At 43.3% G+C, this 18,261-nt stretch overlaps 1 protein-coding gene across 1 annotated transcript in view; it reads left to right on the top strand.

Annotated features, from left to right (window-relative positions):
- Positions 1 to 16,578, top strand: part of sema6a (sema domain, transmembrane domain (TM), and cytoplasmic domain, (semaphorin) 6A) — a 100,131-nt gene extending 83,553 nt beyond the window's left edge. The window contains exon 18 of the mRNA XM_084176638.1: positions 13,023 to 16,578. Coding sequence (XP_084032764.1) covers positions 13,023 to 14,152 — 1,130 coding nt within the window. The 3' untranslated portion in view covers positions 14,153 to 16,578. The remainder of the gene's footprint in view (positions 1 to 13,022) is intronic.
- Positions 16,579 to 18,261: the final 1,683 nt, after the last annotated feature.

Below are 18,261 nucleotides of genomic sequence, written 5' to 3'. Positions count from 1 at the left end.
AATCAACAGTAGCCTAGGCCAAGGCTCCAGTTTCAGCTGGATATAAGCTATACGTTTTATTGAGTTGCAATGGGCTGACACAGATAACAAGCTCGCACAGTTCTCGTTACACAAACACTAACTTAACAGAGCACAGGTCCAATCGGGTCCAGTCGGTAAATATATTTTTATTGCACGTACCCGAGACCCGTGGCAATTATATCAGACCGGTCCCAGATCTGTGACAAAAGTCAGAATTTAGGACCAGGACCCGCTCGTGCCCCAGGTCGGATCTGGGAATTGAGTGTCTGTTGAAACCGTGAAGACCTCTACCTTATCCCTCTTTCCCCTGTGGGTGCACTTCTCTACTCATTCCTAGCTTCAGGTGCAGAATGTACTGTGAGAACACAACGGGAGAGCTGAGTGCCAATCTAACACATTAAGGCTATTGGTCCTGACAGCCTCTGTCTCTTAGCAGAACCATAGACATCAAACCTCCATCTTAGCCAAATCAACATGACTACTGTACAGTCGTGGTCAAAAGTTTTGAGAATGACACAAGTATTGGTCTTCACAAAGTTTGCTGCTTCAGTGTTTTTAAATACTTTAGGAGACGGTCCTGGTGCTTGCTGGACTTTCCTGGGCACCCTGAAGCCTTCTTCACAACAATTGAACCTCTCTCCTTGAAGTTCTTGATGATCCGATAAATGGTTGATTTAGGTGCAATCTTACTAGCAGCAATATCCTTGCCTGTGAAGCCCTTTTTGTGCAAAGCAATGATGACAGCACGTGTTTCCTTGCAGGTAACCATGGTTAACAGAGGAAGAACAATGATTTCAAGCACCACCATCCTTTTAAAGCTTCCAGTCTGTTATTATAACTCAATCAGCATGACAGAGTGATATCCAGCCTTGTCCTCGTCAACACTCTCACCTGTGTTAACGAGAGAATCACTGTAATGATGTCAGCTGGTCCTTTTGTGGCAGGGCTGAAATGCAGTGGAAATGTTTTTGGGGGATTAAGTTCATTTTCATGGCAAAGAGGGACTTTGCAATTAATTGCAATTCATCTGATCACTCTACAAAACATCCTGGAGTATATGCAAATTGCCATCATAAAAACTGAGGCAGCAGACTTTGTGAAAATTAATATTTGTGTCATTCTCAAAACTTTTGACCACGACTGTACATACAGTACAGGGAAATCTGAATTCATCATCACCAGAAGATGTTTTGAAATAAATGTAGTTGCACTTTAAGCTTTAAATATCGAAGACTTATAACTCCCAGATCATCCCTGATAGCATTTAAAATGACATGAAATTCCAATTTCCTGTTTGCAGCTCACTCATTTTGGGATCCTTATCTGTTAATGAATATCACAGTACAAATATGTATTAGGGCAACACATTGGAATAATTACAATTGTAAAATAATGATTATCCGCACAGTGGATATTTAGTAGCTCCCCATCTACCAGATGAGATCACCACTGTTGCTTGGTGGCCATGGCTGGCTTTCACAGTACATTTGAGCACTGTTGTGTCTGGGCTCATCTATTTGTGTGATATCCCACCTCTCCCCCACGACCCTCCCTCCCTCCCTCCCTCCCCCACACCACCGTCTGTTACCATTGTGAACAGTCTCCCTTCCACAGGACCTTTCATCTGTCCAGATGGAATGTTCCAAGGTTGTACCTTATGTAGTGCAAATGAATGACTAACCATATTTATGGAGCATCCTACCCCCTACCAACTGGAGTTATACCTATCTATCTGTCCCCTGCCCTGTCTGAGGGAATGAGTCCCGTGCTCCCCCTCTCTCCCTCCTCCGCCCCCCCACCTGTGGCCATCTCTGTGTGTCTCTTCAATTTATGGGTTCATTACAAAAGCTATCCAGACGGAGGGAGGGAGGGAGACGGAGGGAGGGAGGGAGGGAGGGAGGGAGGGAGGGAGGGAGGGAAGGAAGGAAAGGGAGGCTTTCTCTCCCGTTGCTCTGTGGCCTAGGTCGTCTGTTCCACATAGAGTCACTGTTCTAATCCCTGAACGGTATGTGTCCACAACTAACTCTCACTTTAACTCCCTGGCTCAGGTTTGAATGGCATCTGTGTTTATGAAAATAAATAATCTGGTTCTGTACCATGAAGGGTAGATGTGTATAGGACATATTATGGGAACATATTTTGTTATGCTGGAACACCATTCTCAGTGTGTTTCTTCTAATGGTTCACTATTCATGAAATGTACGTAAATCAACAAATGTGGCTGTTTTTCCCCAGACACTTTTGCTTTTCAATATTGCATGTTTACATGCGTATTATATGTATATTTCATTTAATCATTGTTTCAGACATAGGCCTTTTTTATTCAATTAACAATATTATTCAGTTAACATGGTACCGTAGCTGACATTTTCAGGAATGCACATGGTGGTGAGTTGCACCCTGGTTGTCATAGCAAACACTCTACCTTCTGGTTGTCATATAGCAAACACTCTACCTTCTGGTTGTCATAGCAAACACTCTACCTTCTAGTTGTCATAGCAAACACTACCTTCTGGTTGTCATAGCAAACACTCTACCTTCTAGTTGTCATAGCAAACACTACCTTCTGGTTGTCATAGCAAACACTCTACCTTCAGTGCTGGTATTTTACACTTGGAATAGCCAGACAGCTTACCAGTTGCACCTAGATGGTTATTTTCAGCTTCAGTTGCCTAGCACCTGTGTGCCAATGACAGTGGCATGATAGGAGCACAACCTCAGAGCGGTGCCAATTACTGTGCCAATATGTCATTTCAGTTTGAACACTCACCATTATCAGGCTGGAAAGTCTGCTAGGTGTCTGAATAAAGGGAATAACAGAAATGAGGTCCTCAACGATCTGATTTCCTATACTGTAATGTCTGAGTAACACAATTACTGAGGAAACCTCTGATTATATACCGTGTAATATTTAGGTGAACCGAGAGCTACAGTGACATGTCATCTCCTATTGATTGGAAGTATCTTTAATCTATTTAGACCGTTTAGTAATAATGTTTCCAGAGGTGTGAAAAAATTATCAGACCTGTTACTTTTACTATTACGCACTTCCGCCATTTATATCGAGCTTCAAGCCACGGGCTTCCTTCCTCCCCATTAGCTTGCATTGTGTTAACCCGCTAGGTCGTCTTCTTCCTCTGCCTCAGAAAACACATTCCTCTTTATGTTTTTCAGAGGTGTTCTTACATTTTAAACCCAAGTCGCTCTATTTAATTCATTTACCGTAAAATGCACTGCAATTAAAATGAGTGATTTTTGATTTCCACAGTTTGATCTGAATAGATATCCACATGCTTAGCTTGAGAACAATGTTCTCCATCTTAAATAGGTGGGACTGATAATTGTAAAACAAAACAAAAAATAGAGTCCTAAGAGGTTCTTATGTACCTCTGACTCAAACAGAGTCCAACAGAACCATACACTGAGTGTACAAAACCTTAAGAACACCTTCTTAATATTGAGTTGCACCCCCTTTTGCCCTCAGAACAGCCTCAATTCGTCAGGGCATGGACTCTACAAGGTGTCTTAAGCATTCCACAGGGATGCTGGCCCATGTTGACTTCAATGCTTCCCACAGTTGTCTCAAGTTGGCTGGATGTCCTTTGGGTGGTGGACATGGGAAACTGTTGAGCATGAAAAATCCAGCAGCGTTGCAGTTCTTCACACACTCAAACCGGTGCGCCTAGCACCTACTACCATACCCCGTTCAAAGGCACTTAAATATTTTGTCTTGCCCATTCACCCTCTGAATGACACACATACACAATCCATGTCTCAATTGTCTCAATGTTTAAAAATCATTCTTTAACCTGTCTCCTCTCCTTCATCTACACTGATTTAAGTGGATTTAACAGGTGACATCATTAAGGGATCATAGCTTTCACCTGGATTCACCTGGTCAGTGATGAGAGGTGTTGGGTTTGCGCCAGACATAGCGTTTTCCTTGATGGCCAAAAAGCTCAATTTTAGTCTCATCTGACCAGAGTACCTTCTTCCATATGTTTGGGGAGTCTCCCACATGGCTTTTGGCGAACACCAAACGTGTTTGCTTATTTTTATCTTTAAGGAATGGCTTTTTTCTGGCCACTCTTCCGTAAAGCCCAGCTCTGTGGAGTGTACGGCTTAAAGTGGTCCTATGGACAGATACTCCAATCTCCGCTGTGGAGCTTTGCAGCTCCTTCAGGGTTATCTTTGGTCTCTTTGTTGTCTCTCTGATTAATGCCCTCCTTGCCTGGTCCGTGAGTTTTGGTGGGCGGCCCTCTCTTGGCAGGTTTGTTGTGGTGCCATATTCTTTCCATTTTTTAATAATGGATTTAATGGTGCTCCGTGGGATGTTCAAAGTTTCGGATATTTTTTTATAACCCAACCCTGACCTGTACTTCGCCACAACTTTGTCCCTGACCTGTTTGGAGAGCTCCTTGGTCTTCATGGTGCCGCTTGCTTGGTGGTGCCCCTTGCTTAGTGGTGTTGCAGACTCTGGGGCCTTTCAGAACCGGTGTATATACATTGAGATCATGTGACACTTAGATTGCACACAGGTGGACTTTATTTAACTAATAATGTGACTTCTGAAGGTAATTGGTTGCAGCAGATCTTATTTAGGGGTTTCATAGCAAAGGGGGTGAATACATATGCACGCACCACTTTTCCGTTATTTATCTTTTAGAATTTTTTAAAATAAGTTATTTTTTAAATTTCATTTCACCAATTTGGACTATTTTGTGTATGTCCATTACATGAAATCCAAATAAAAATCTATTTAAATTTCAGGTTGTAATGCAACAAAATAGGAAAAACGCCAAGGGGGATGAATACTTTTGCAAGGCACTGCACTGTACATGGAAGTGGAAAGGGTCTGTACATTGGTAATGCCTGAGTTGGGTTAATAGATAATGGCATTAACTAGCCTCTAATGATTTATCCATTTAATGCTAGCAGATACAGAATAGATCCTAATGGTATGAATGGGAAAACAAATAGTTGAATATACGTTGTTTCAACGTAATTTCAACCCCCAAAATCTATGCGATGACATTGAAACAAAGTGGAAAACTAATTGGATTTTCAAAAAGGCATCAACGAAAAGGCATTTCGTATTTTTTAAATTCAACTTTTAACCTAAATCCAATGACATGGGGACATTTTTTGTGGATTTCACGTTGAATTCACATTAGTTGACAACTCAACTAGACATTGTTTTCTCCCATCACAGACATTGAACTCTGTAGCTGTTTTAAAATCACCAATGGCCTCATGGTGACATCCCTAAGCAGTTTCATTCCTGTCCTTCAGCTCAGTTCAGAAGAACTGCATATTTGAGGTGTCTGGGTGGTTTAATACATCACCCACAGCATAATTATTAACTTCACCATGCTTAAAGATATATTCAATGTCTGATTTGTTATTGTTACCCGTCTACCAATCACTGCCCTTCTTTATGAAGCTTTCAAAAAGCTCCCTGGTCTTTGTAGTTTAATCTGTGCTTGAAATTCAATACTTGACTGAGGTATGGTGGACAGAGGAAAGGGTAGTCAATAAAAAATCATGTCAACCCCTATTATTTCACACAGAGTGAGTCCATGTAACTTATTATGTGATTTGTTATGCCAGATTTTACTCTTGAACTAATTTAGGCTAAACAAAGGGGGGTGAATATTATTCAACAACTATATTATAGTTATTACATTTTTATAAATGTGTCAACAATTGTATACTTTTTTTTTTTACATTATGGAGTATTTTGTCTAGATCAATGACAAACAATCACAGTTAAATCTATTTCAATCCCACTTTGTAACGCAACGGGGGGGGGGGGGGGGGGGTGAATACTTATGATACCCACTGTCGCTGTATCTAAATTATAGTCTGCCTCTTCTTCTCAGTTGAAAAGACGACCACGGTCTTTGAACATAGATCGCTTTTCTCTAAGTGATGGTCTACCTCTAAGTGATGGTCTACCTCTAAGTGATGGTCTACCTCTGTGTGATGGTCTACCTCTAAGTGATGGTCTACTTCTAAGTGATGGTCTACCTCTGTGTGATGGTCTACCTCTTAGTGATGGTCTACCTCTAAGTGATGGTCTACCTCTAAGTGATGGTCTACCTCTGTGTGATGGTCTACCTCTAAGTGATGGTCTACCTCTGTGTGATGGTATACCTCTAAGTGATGGTCTACCTCTGTGTGATGGTCTACCTCTAAGTGATGGTCTACCTCTAAGTGATGGTCTACCTCTGTGTGATGGTCTACCTCTAAGTGATGGTCTACCTCTGTGTGATGGTCAACCTCTAAGTGATGGTCTACCTCTAAGTGATGGTCTACCTCTTAGTGATGGTCTACCTCTAAGTGATGGTCTACCTCTAAGTGATGGTCTACCTCTAAGTGATGGTCTACCTCTAAGTGATGGTCTACCTCTTAGTGATGGTCTACCTCTAAGTTATGGTCTACCTCTTAGTGATGGTCTACCTCTTAGTGATGGTCTACCTCTTAGTGATGGTCTACTTCTAAGTGATGGTCTACCTCTAAGTGATGGTCTACCTCTAAGTGATGGTCTACCTCTTCCTCCACGTTGAAAAGATGACCACGGTCTTTGAACACAGAGATGGGTTTTCTCCCAGGCACGGTAGCAGGCTGGACAATAGAACGAGTCAAAATTCACCCAAGGCTGAAAAACGGCAATAGAACGTTGGCTAAGCTGGAACACTAGCGCGAGCCCATAGCAAATGAATTGAATGTATTGTTCGCAGGGCCTCTTCTGACTGGAGTGATGCTTTGATCACTTTGATTTGTTATTGTTACCCATCTACCAATCACTGCCCTTCTTTATGAAGCTTTCAAAAAGCTCCCTGGTCTTTGTAGTTGAATCTGTGCTTGAAATTCAATACTTGACTGAGGTATGGTGGACAGAGGAAGGGGTAGTCAATAAAAAATCATGTCAACCCCTATTATTTCACACAGAGTGAGTCCATGTAACTTATTATGTGATTTGTTATGCCAGATTTTACTCTTGAACTAATTTAGGCTAAACAAAGGGGGGTGAATATTATTCAACAACTATATTATAGTTATTACATTTTTATAAATGTGTCAACAATTGTATACTTTTTTTTTTTACATTATGGAGTATTTTGTCTAGATCAATGACAAACAATCACAGTTAAATCTATTTCAATCCCACTTTGTAACGCAACGGGGGGGGGGTGAATACTTATGATACCCACTGTCGCTGTATCTAAATTATAGTCTGCCTCTTCTTCTCAGTTGAAAAGACGACCACGGTCTTTGAACATAGATCGCTTTTCTCTAAGTGATGGTCTACCTCTAAGTGATGGTCTACTTCTAAGTGATGGTCTACCTCTGTGTGATGGTCTACCTCTTAGTGATGGTCTACCTCTAAGTGATGGTCTACCTCTAAGTGATGGTCTACCTCTGTGTGATGGTCAACCTCTAAGTGATGGTCTACCTCTGTGTGATGGTCTACCTCTGTGTGATGGTCTACCTCTAAGTGATGGTCTACCTCTAAGTGATGGTCTACCTCTAAGTGATGGTCTACCTCTAAGTGATGGTCTACCTCTAAGTGATGGTCTACCTCTGTGTGATGGTCTACCTCTTAGTGATGGTCTACCTCTAAGTGATGGTCTACCTCTTAGTGATGGTCTACCTCTTAGTGATGGTCTACCTCTAAGTGATGGTCTACCTCTAAGTGATGGTCTACCTCTTAGTGATGGTCTACCTCTAAGTTATGGTCTACCTCTTAGTGATGGTCTACCTCTAAGTGATGGTCTACCTCTAAGTGATGGTCTACCTCTGTGTGATGGTCTACCTCTTAGTGATGGTCTACCTCTTAGTGATGGTCTACCTCTAAGTGATGGTCTACCTCTTAGTGATGGTCTACCTCTAAGTGATGGTCTACCTCTTAGTGATGGTCTACCTCTAAGTGATGGTCTACCTCTTAGTGATGGTCTACCTCTAAGTGATGGTCTACCTCTGTGTGATGGTCTACCTCTAAGTTATGGTCTACCTCTTAGTGATGGTCTACCTCTGTGTGATGGTCTACCTCTTAGTGATGGTCTACCTCTAAGTGATGGTCTACCTCTAAGTGATGGTCTACCTCTTCCTCCACGTTGAAAAGATGACCACGGTCTTTGAACACAGAGATGGGTTTTCTCCCAGGCACGGTAGCAGGCTGGACAATAGAACGAGTCAAAATTCACCCAAGGCTGAAAAACGGCAATAGAACGTTGGCTAAGCTGGAACACTAGCGCGAGCCCATAGCAAATGAATTGAATGTATTGTTCGCAGGGCCTCTTCTGACTAGAGTGATGCTTAGAATTCAATTTTGCCTAAATGGCACCAAAAAAATGTATCCCTTTTTATTTTACCACTACAATCTGTTCTTAAGACGAAACTGGAAAAAAACAACTCATGTAGAAAGTAAACATCCGCACCTCAATGGTGTCAACTGTGCTTATGTCTGCGTAATGAATTGAAAATGACCTTTACATTTCTATCGCAAAATCTGTAAGGCTTCAGCGCTACGGATTGAATAGAGCCCTTAGTCTTTCAGCAAGTGGCAGTGACACATCAGTGAACACATTTCAGTGTGATTGAGATTTGATCATATTCAATACAATGCCTGTGTATGTTATAGCCCCAGTCAGAGGTTATAGCCCCAATCAGAGGTTATAGCCCCAGTCAGAGGTTATAGCCCCAATCAGAGGTTATAGCCCCAGTCAGAGGTTATAGCCCCAGTCAGAGGTTATAGCCCCAATCAGAGGTTATAGCCCCAGTCAGAGGTTATAGCCCCAGTCAGAGGTTATAGCCCCAGTCAGAGGTTATAGCCCCAATCAGAGGTTATAGCCCCAGTCAGAGGTTATAGCCCCAGTCAGAGGTTATAGCCCCAGTCAGAGGTTATAGCCCCAGTCAGAGGTTATAGCCCCAATCAGAGGTTATAGCCCCAGTCAGAGGTTATAGCCCCAGTCAGAGGTTATAGCCCCAGTCAGAGGTTATAGCCCCAGTCAGAGGTTATAGCCCCAATCAGAGGTTATAGCCCCAGTCAGAGGTTATAGCCCCAATCAGAGGTTATAGCCCCAGTCAGAGGTTATAGCCCCAGTCAGAGGTTATAGCCCCAATCAGAGGTTATAGCCCCAGTCAGAGGTTATAGCCCCAGTCAGAGGTTATAGCCCCAGTCAGAGGTTATAGCCCCAATCAGAGGTTATAGCCCCAGTCAGAGGTTATAGCCCCAATCAGAGGTTATAGCCCCAGTCAGAGGTTATAGCCCCAGTCAGAGGTTATAGCCCCAATCAGAGGTTATAGCCCCAGTCAGAGGTTATAGCCCCAATCAGAGGTTATAGCCCCAATCAGAGGTTATAGCCCCAGTCAGAGGTTATAGCCCCAGTCAGAGGTTATAGCCCCAATCAGAGGTTATAGCCCCAGTCAGAGGTTATAGCCCCAATCAGAGGTTATAGCCCCAGTCAGAGGTTATAGCCCCAATCAGAGGTTATAGCCCCAATCAGAGGTTATAGCCCCAGTCAGAGGTTATAGCCCCAGTCAGAGGTTATAGCCCCAGTCAGAGGTTATAGCCCCAATCAGAGGTTATAGCCCCAGTCAGAGGTTATAGCCCCAGTCAGAGGTTATAGCCCCAATCAGAGGTTATAGCCCCAATCAGAGGTTATAGCCCCAGTCAGAGGTTATAGCCCCAGTCAGAGGTTTTAGCCCCAATCAGAGGTTATAGCCCCAGTCAGAGGTTATAGCCCCAATCAGAGGTTATAGCCCCAATCAGAGGTTATAGCCCCAGTCAGAGGTTATAGCCCCAATCAGAGGTTATAGCCCCAATCAGAGGTTATAGCCCCAGTCAGAGGTTATAGCCCCAGTCAGAGGTTATAGCCCCAGTCAGAGGTTATAGCCCCAATCAGAGGTTATAGCCCCAGTCAGAGGTTATAGCCCCAGTCAGAGGTTATAGCCCCAGTCAGAGGTTATAGCCCCAGTCAGAGGTTATAGCCCCAATCAGAGGTTATAGCCCCAGTCAGAGGTTATAGCCCCAATCAGAGGTTATAGCCCCAATCAGAGGTTATAGCCCCAATCAGAGGTTATAGCCCCAGTCAGAGGTTATAGCCCCAGTCAGAGGTTATAGCCCCAATCAGAGGTTATAGCCCCAGTCAGAGGTTATAGCCCCAATCAGAGGTTATAGCCCCAATCAGAGGTTATAGCCCCAGTCAGAGGTTATAGCCCCAGTCAGAGGTTATAGCCCCAATCAGAGGTTATAGCCCCAATCAGAGGTTATAGCCCTAGAAAACCTCACTGCGATGTAAAAGGAGCTTTAAAGTCAGCACAGAACAAGCAGGCAGTATAAGCAACAACTAGGATCCACTAGCTTCACAGATTAAAGACTGTCTGTGAGAATGTTCACACATCTCCGTCACTCTAGATGACAATGTTTCTCATTTACAAGGAAGTGCTGGGTTGTTTTGACACATAGGAAGAATATCTGAAATCTGGATTAAAAATCGGTGTGACAAGGCTTTTGGAGAAATGAAATTCAAATTAGATTGTTGGCTATTAAATGTATTCTTCTGGTGGCCTTTCACTCTGCAGTCTGAGAAGAAGAGTCAGAACTGGACGATGTAAATCACTGTTTATTAGCTCACACAACATAACATCGTTATGAGGCAACAAACAATCTAAATTGCTTTCTTTAAATGTTGAGCCTCAACACTCTGTCCTTGATACTCTGGGATTCTCAATGTCAACCAAGAACATCCAAATAGTAAAAAGTTGAACATCAGTTTACTTGATGAATGAGCCCTTCAAATGAGGGAAGCCATCTTGATTTAAAAGCCTGCTGTCTTTGGATTTGTCTGAGGCCTAGTGTCCTTTATGATTGCACCCACTTTGAAGTTAATTTGAGAAACAATTTACTTCATACATGAAAGATAGAAATCTTCAAAGGTCTGGGGAGGCTTTTGGGTTGTTTTTTAACCCCCACTAGTTGCTCTAGGCAGGGGAGCTATGTTTGAGGGAGACCCAGTCACTGCTGGTTCAGAGAGGCCTTAACCTTCCTCCTACACTGGGAGAAGACAGACAGCCAGCTCCATAGCTCTCCTTTCTCCACAATGGATGCTTAGCTCTGACATGCTCAATCCCTCTGACTGTGTTGTTCTCAACTCAAATTCAACTGCAATATTTGAACTGCACCATTGTGGACAATGAATATGCTTAAATAGAATGTCACAAAGGTTTTGTAACAAAGTTTTCCATGCTCTCCCATAAGTAAGCAAGCGAGACAGAGATCGATGTATTTATGTTTTAGAAGGATTCAAATGGAATGGGCCAGTACTGCCAGAAAACTGCTCACATTTTTTTTTACAAAAGATTTTAGAGCTGCTAACCTCAAGTGCTGTTTGGTTATCCCTTTATTTATGTATAAGTCAAACGTTTCTGTCCAACACTTCTTAAATAAAACCTATAGCTGGATGTAATTTCAGTCACAAGACAATAATTTACAGAAAACACAGGCCTAAATTACAGTGTGCCGTGCTGGCATAGAAGGGAAAGCTGAAAGCCTACAAATGGCAGTTGAGGCGTGTGAAACAAGAAGTCGTACAAAGACTATCTCTCTCTGATGGTACCAACTTCAGATGAGAAACAGACGTTTCACATCGAGGCAGGTCATTTAGTCATCAGAGGCCTCTGCATAACACACGTCATCAATTAATACCACACACTAGATAAAACGTGTTACTCCTCACAGCATCAGTCAGTAAGACAACTCCACTGATAAGCACTTCATTTGGCCGGAATTAGGAAAAATGCTGTTTCTTTTATAATCTAGTTTTAGGACGACTGAAGCAGAATTATAGATGTTCGTTTTACAGACACTCAACAGACCCCGGCCTTTTTATTCCACGGAAGATACGTGTTTATCTGTGTTATGAGAACCGTGATTCTCCATCCAGCACCACAGTGACGTGGCCAAGCTGGAAACATAAACTGGGCCTGCATCCCAAATGGCACCCTATTATCTACAGAGTGCCCCATGGGCCCTGGTTAACAGTAGCACACTAAATAGGGAATAGGGTGTCATTTGGGATGCAGCCATGACATCATTCAGATCTTTAGTACTCCTAATGACGTATTACATAATGTGTATGTATAGTATACTGTAGTACTGCACACCTGATGGAAACCAACTGCCTAATCCTCCCCTTAAAGTAGCACCACCTCTGCATAGGTCTTGTGTGACACATGCGTAATAAATCTGCACTTGGTGAGTACTGTATTTTCTTTTAGATGTAACTCTAGGAACATGGATGGCCATTAGATAACATATTTATCAAGGAGCTGGAGGTTATCACTTCTGTCTGTGTGTCTATAGTGATGAGGACTCCTAATGCCGTGCCCATTTCATTAAAAACAACCTACTGCCGTTTCACTCCATCCAATATCTTCTCTCTCTCCCTTCCTTTGCCAAGATGCTCGTCATTATTTTTTTGCTGCACTTTAAATTGAATCATCACTTTAGTTGCCCAGAACCAACCGCCTGCCTTTTTTTCTCTTCTTTACAGTTGGTCCTGGAAAGTGGCCTCTAAGAAATGTATGACACAGCTCCTTTGATTTGGAGGTCTAATCAGAGATTTTTAATATATTCTCTGATATGAGATTGTATCGTAGCCATATGAAAACGAGTCAATTTGCATCAAGGAAAAAAAGCTTTCCTTTTGAACGTTCATTTATCTAATATATATTTTTCATTTCAACTGCCAAGGTTTAATCTTTGAATTCATTGTAGGAACCATAAGCTCATTTTTGCAAAGTGTAAGGCTGGATTTAAACTGCTAACATTTCCTGACAGTAGGCTTCAGTACTGCTGCAAATAGGACACATTGGAGAGGACAAATGCTTCCTTATTATTTGTGCTTCATTCGTCAATTAATTTAACCATTTGATTTTCAGCTAAGTCATTGATCACTCATATATTTTAAATAATTTAATCCTTGTCTTTGCAGGGGTTATTCGTGAGAGTTACCAGAAGGGGCGTGATCAGCTGGTCCCTGTCACACTGCTGGCCATCGCTGTCATCTTGGCCTTCGCCATGGGCGCCATCTTCTCCGGTATCCTCGTCTACTGTGTGTGTGACCACCGGCGGCGAGATGTTGAGCTGACCAGGCGTAAGGACAAGGACAACGTCCACGATAGGAGGGGATCCATGAACAGCGTGACCAAGCTGACGGGTCTGTTTGAGACCGGGGTCAAGGACGGTCACCCAGAGGCCATCCTCACCCCGCTCATGCACAACGGCCGCCTCACCAACGGCAAGATGCTGATCAAAGCCGACCAGCACCACCTGGAACTGGCCGGCATGCCCACTCCAGAGTCCACCCCCATGCAGCCTCGGCGCAAGCCCAGCCGGGGAAGCCGCGAGTGGGAGAGGAACCAGAATCTGATCAACGCCTGCACCAAGGACCTGCCGCCCATGGGCTCCCCAGTCATCTCCACTGACCTGGCCCTGAGGGCATCCCCGGGCCACATCCCCAGTGTGGTGGTGCTGCCCCTGCCCCAGCCCCAGCACCAGCACCAGAAGGCCTACCAGCATGAGTACGTGGAGCAGCCCCACCGCAGCGACCTCAGTCAGTTGAGCCTGGACGACCAGGGGGCCACGCTGGAGTACAAGGCCCTGAAGAGCCCCTGCCACAGCCTTAACCTGGTGGAGAGCGATGGTCTGCCGCCTCGAGTGCCCCAGAGGGAGGCCTCCCTCACCATCCCACCCGCCGTGCCGCAGATGGGCAAGCGGCTGGAGGTGCACTCCTCTGTCTATGGCCACGAGTTCAAGCGAGGCTACCCGATGGGTGCCCAGAAAGGCTCTGCCCTCAAAAAGCACAACACCAACTCGTCCAACTCCTCCCACATGTCCAGAAACCACAGTTTTAACCGCGTGGAGATGCCGCCCCCCGCCCCACAGAGGGTGGACTCCATGCACATGACTTCCCAGGGGATGTCCCTCTCCCGACAACCCAGCATGAGCTCTTACGGTTCGTTGCCCCGGACCGGGGTCAAACACCTCAAGCCCGACGTCCCGCCTAAACCCTCTTTAGTGTCCCTCTCGACGAAAGTCAAGTCCAATGACTCCTGCACATAATCAGCACGCTCAGAATACAAAACAGGGAACACAATTGCATCTCCCTTTGTCTTTGGTCTGTGTACAGCAAATGCAACACACTTTTAAAAGATTTTTCTTTTATATATATATATGTAAATATTCTACAAATGGTTGTTGTTGTTGTTGTTGTTGTTGTTGTTGAGCTCAGGCTGTTGACTCCCAGTTCCTCAGAAACACAGAACACTTGCTACTGAGAAGAAAATGACTTTCATGAACATTTCATTGATGAGCAACATGTCACCGCTGTAGCATTCAAGACGGTGGTTGTGTTGGACATTTGAACACCATGACTTGACTGATGTTTTGTTTTCTTAACCGACTGCCAAAAGCAGACAGTGGGAGAAAAGTGGATCAATTGTATAGTGAGGACTGGAGGGTTCTCCCAGCAAGCACTTGGGCACAGTGAGCTCCGACTGGAACGACAGCTTGAGTTTACGTGGAAAACTGTGAAACACCTCTCAGTGTTACGGCTACTGGACACAGCAATCAAGTTTTGCCTTGGTTAAAAAAGCCTTGGTCTGAGAATCTTCTGCACTGGTTACTGAATAACACATGACTGTTAATACTAATAGCTTGTTGTATTTATTTTTAATAAGTGCTTTAGAAAAGACTGACTTTTTAGGCTCAGAGAGAAAATCTTTTAATATGAATTAATCAAGTGTGGAATTATTTTAAGTCATTCAACTGGAGCCAGTACCACTTTCTTGACACAAAAGGTCCACTAGGTCCTTGGGTTTTGAAGCTTGAGTTATATGTGACCTCTGTATGAGGAGGATATATTTATTGAACTGTGCTAGATGGAACCTACACGTTGGAGCAGAACCTCCCATGTTAAAGCAGTCAGAAAAATACAAAATACAGAACTCTTGGAACTCACTCCCTAGATCACTCCTCCATGGCATCCATCTACGTACGTTCTGCACTGTGGCTTTGCAGTCAGTAACCTCTCTCTCTCCCGGGTTGGCTACTGGCTCACTGCGTGCCAACAAGCCTCACTTTTGCATGTAAAGTGCAAAGGGGGAAAAAAAAAGTGGAAGTCCACACATGAAAAAGAGAAGTGTGTGGAGAGTGGCCATTTTGGCAGGTTCTGACACTTCTCGTTTTCTCTAGCAGGCCTCTGATTGGATTACATCTGTTGATAGCCTGCTTCTCTTCCACATGTACATTTGTGCCTTACACCCTGAGTAGTGACAATTTCTTTAGCTGTTAACTATGTTTCTTTGTAGTATTTTCTAATGTCGTCTTTTCCCTGGTTTGATAAAGGCAAATAAAGAATGTAGGTGTACTTGTTGTAATTCTGGTCCCTAGAAATATACTGGGGGAGGAGACCCCACATTCTTCTTTGTGGTTAATTTCTGATTGTGCCAATGATGCGCTTAAAGCAACCCTTTTGTTGTGCTGCCAGTGTCGACGATGTTGTGTGTGTGTGGTGTTTTTTTTCTCCATACAATAAGTCCTGGTATTGTCTTTTATTTTGCTGTTTGATTGGAGTGATTCATGTTTGTTCTTGAGAGGGCCTCTTTGGGTCTTGCTGGTGCACAGCAATAATCTAACACTAACGAATGAGAAACACAGCAACATACTGTGCTGACATGGCACCAGGTTCCTAGTGTACACTAGACAGTGAAAAGCAGGCTGGTTCCTGCGATAGAGAAGAGTTTCATAACTATTAGGAGATGTATTTAACCTGTTTTTTAAAAACACATGTTCCAGGAGGATTCAAGTAATTTAATTTGTACTAACTCCCTTTATCAAGGTGAATGAGAGTTTAACTGAACAATCTAATGTTTGACACTTTTTTTTATTTTGCTTGATATACATTTTTATTGACCACGTCTCCCCAAATGAACAGAGCACTCCCTTGGTATATTGTGTAGATAGGGGAGTTTCTTGATCTCGAGCACATTTCCATTTACAATGGAGAAAAGCCAACTATTTATCATCCACAGCCAATGCAGGAAGAACGCGTAGGACATTCCCACATCTGAGGCATATATAGTATGTGTTAATTGAACTGACATGTACAGAGATGCATGTAGGGTTCGATTGCAATGAGTGCATCATCATGAGATTAGACTTAAGAAAGGGGAGGTCATTTGAACCCCTATAGTGCAGACTGCATATCTGGCCACGGTATCCATGGCTACTAGGGCCAGTGAGTCTCTGTGATGTGTTCCTTTGTATTTCACCCTTGCTATATATATATATATATATACACACACTGATAGATGCAACAGAGACACTCTCTCAACTCGTTTTGAACTGTAAGATATTGTGATGTCACAAGGTTTTTTTTCCTTACTCCACTTCCTTAACATCTGATTCACAGCGTAATGTATGTTGTCGAGAAAATTATCTTTAATAAATGCAAAATGTAATAAAAAAAAATACATTCATGTCATGAAGACGGTTGTGTTTCCTTGATCCTGTATCTTATTCAGGCTAACAGTAGGCCTTCAAGATGGAGCACTTTAAAACAACTTTTCTGTTGTTCCAAGATCTTTTGGTGAATTGTTGGCGGTATTTCAGCATGAATAAACAACAAGCTGATAAGCATCAGTCTGGAACCGTTTACAGGTCGGAGTCCTTCCTCGTCCGTTATGATATGTGTGGAGATTAGGTTACAAAGATGTGATTCTAATGTTAATGGTCCTTGTCCTCTCACAATCGTGTATTGTTTGTTCACCTTTGTAGTACTTTTGAGTCACATTTTCACAGCTCCTATAATAACACAGGCAGTGTTAGAGGGAAGAATAAGTACACAATCATGATATAGCTAGTTTTACATTGACCACTGACTAAGCTCATTTCCGCAGTAGGTTAAAAAAGAGACAGGAAAAGCTCAATTACGTCACAAGTTCGCAGCCAACAGTATCTTGTGTATGTACTACATGTCTTTGTTAAACCACTTAAGCAGATACATGTTGGTTCAGGGACAACAAAGCTTTCTGGGAAACAGACACGGTGTGAGAGAGAGAGAGAGAGAGAGAGCGAGAGCGAGAGCGAGAGCGAGAGCGAGAGCGAGAGCGAGAGCGAGAGCGAGAGAGAGAGAGAGAGAGAGAGAGAGAGAGAGAGAGAGAGAGTTGTCAGTATTAGTGGGACCTCATAAACAACACAAAGTGCTCACAGCCCCATTGCTGGATACAATATGACAATGTATCCAAATATAATGTAAGATAATGTACAGTATATTCATCTGATAATGGACAACCAAAAATAGGCACAGTAATGACATTCGCCACGTGTTATAAAAAATCAATGGGAATCCTGTTTGGATAGTGATCTACAGTAACATAGCAACGGGACTACTGGAAAGCTCCAGTGTCTACCATTAAACATACCAGCACAGCTAGACCTGCACCCTCCCCACCACGACTCTCTCTAATCCCTACTGGCAAGGCTCTTTGCTCATTTTGAGTGCTGCTGCCCCACAATCTGTGGTCACAACAAGCTTAGTGGAGTAATCCTTCACCCCTCATCCAGCCACCAGTTCCCACTACTGATACATGTCATATTATGACCCACATCCTCTTACTATATGTGACACTCCCTGCCACTGGTCCACCGTTTCAGCCAAAAGACTGTACAGTCCAAGAAGGTCTCTCTGACTGTCCCTCTGAATTAGCACAGTTCATCAGGTCATTAACAACCAATGACCCCTTTGATGGTCGTGACCATTGGTTTGTTGTGGTTTATGTATCATCTTGGTATTCTGTGTCTATTTCACAGCGTGTCTGCGCTTCACAGGATGTGTCCCAATTCGCACCCTATAGTGAACTACATTTGACCAGAGCCCTATGGGCTTCCCTAGGGACCCTGGTGGTGCACTATATAGGGAATAAGGTGACAATCTGCTGTCTGCTGTGGTCAATAATCAAAAGCAAGCTGGATGGAGGACAAATGTTCATCCTACTTAACATTCTAATGTTCATCCTACTTAACATTCTAATGTTCATCCTACTTAACGTTCTCCTGGGTGATAAACACATTGACGCTACAATGTGCAATAAGGACTGCAGCACAGCAGCTCTCTTCCCTGGTAGGACCATTAATCCTGGACTCAGTAAAGCGCAATAACAAGGGGAAAA

Source organism: Coregonus lavaretus, assembly GCF_964263955.1.
Source record: "Coregonus lavaretus genome assembly, chromosome: 14".
NCBI lineage: Eukaryota > Metazoa > Chordata > Actinopteri > Salmoniformes > Salmonidae > Coregonus > Coregonus lavaretus.
The sequence above is the reverse complement of the archived record's forward strand: the minus strand, read 5'-3'. Positions and strand labels throughout refer to the sequence as shown.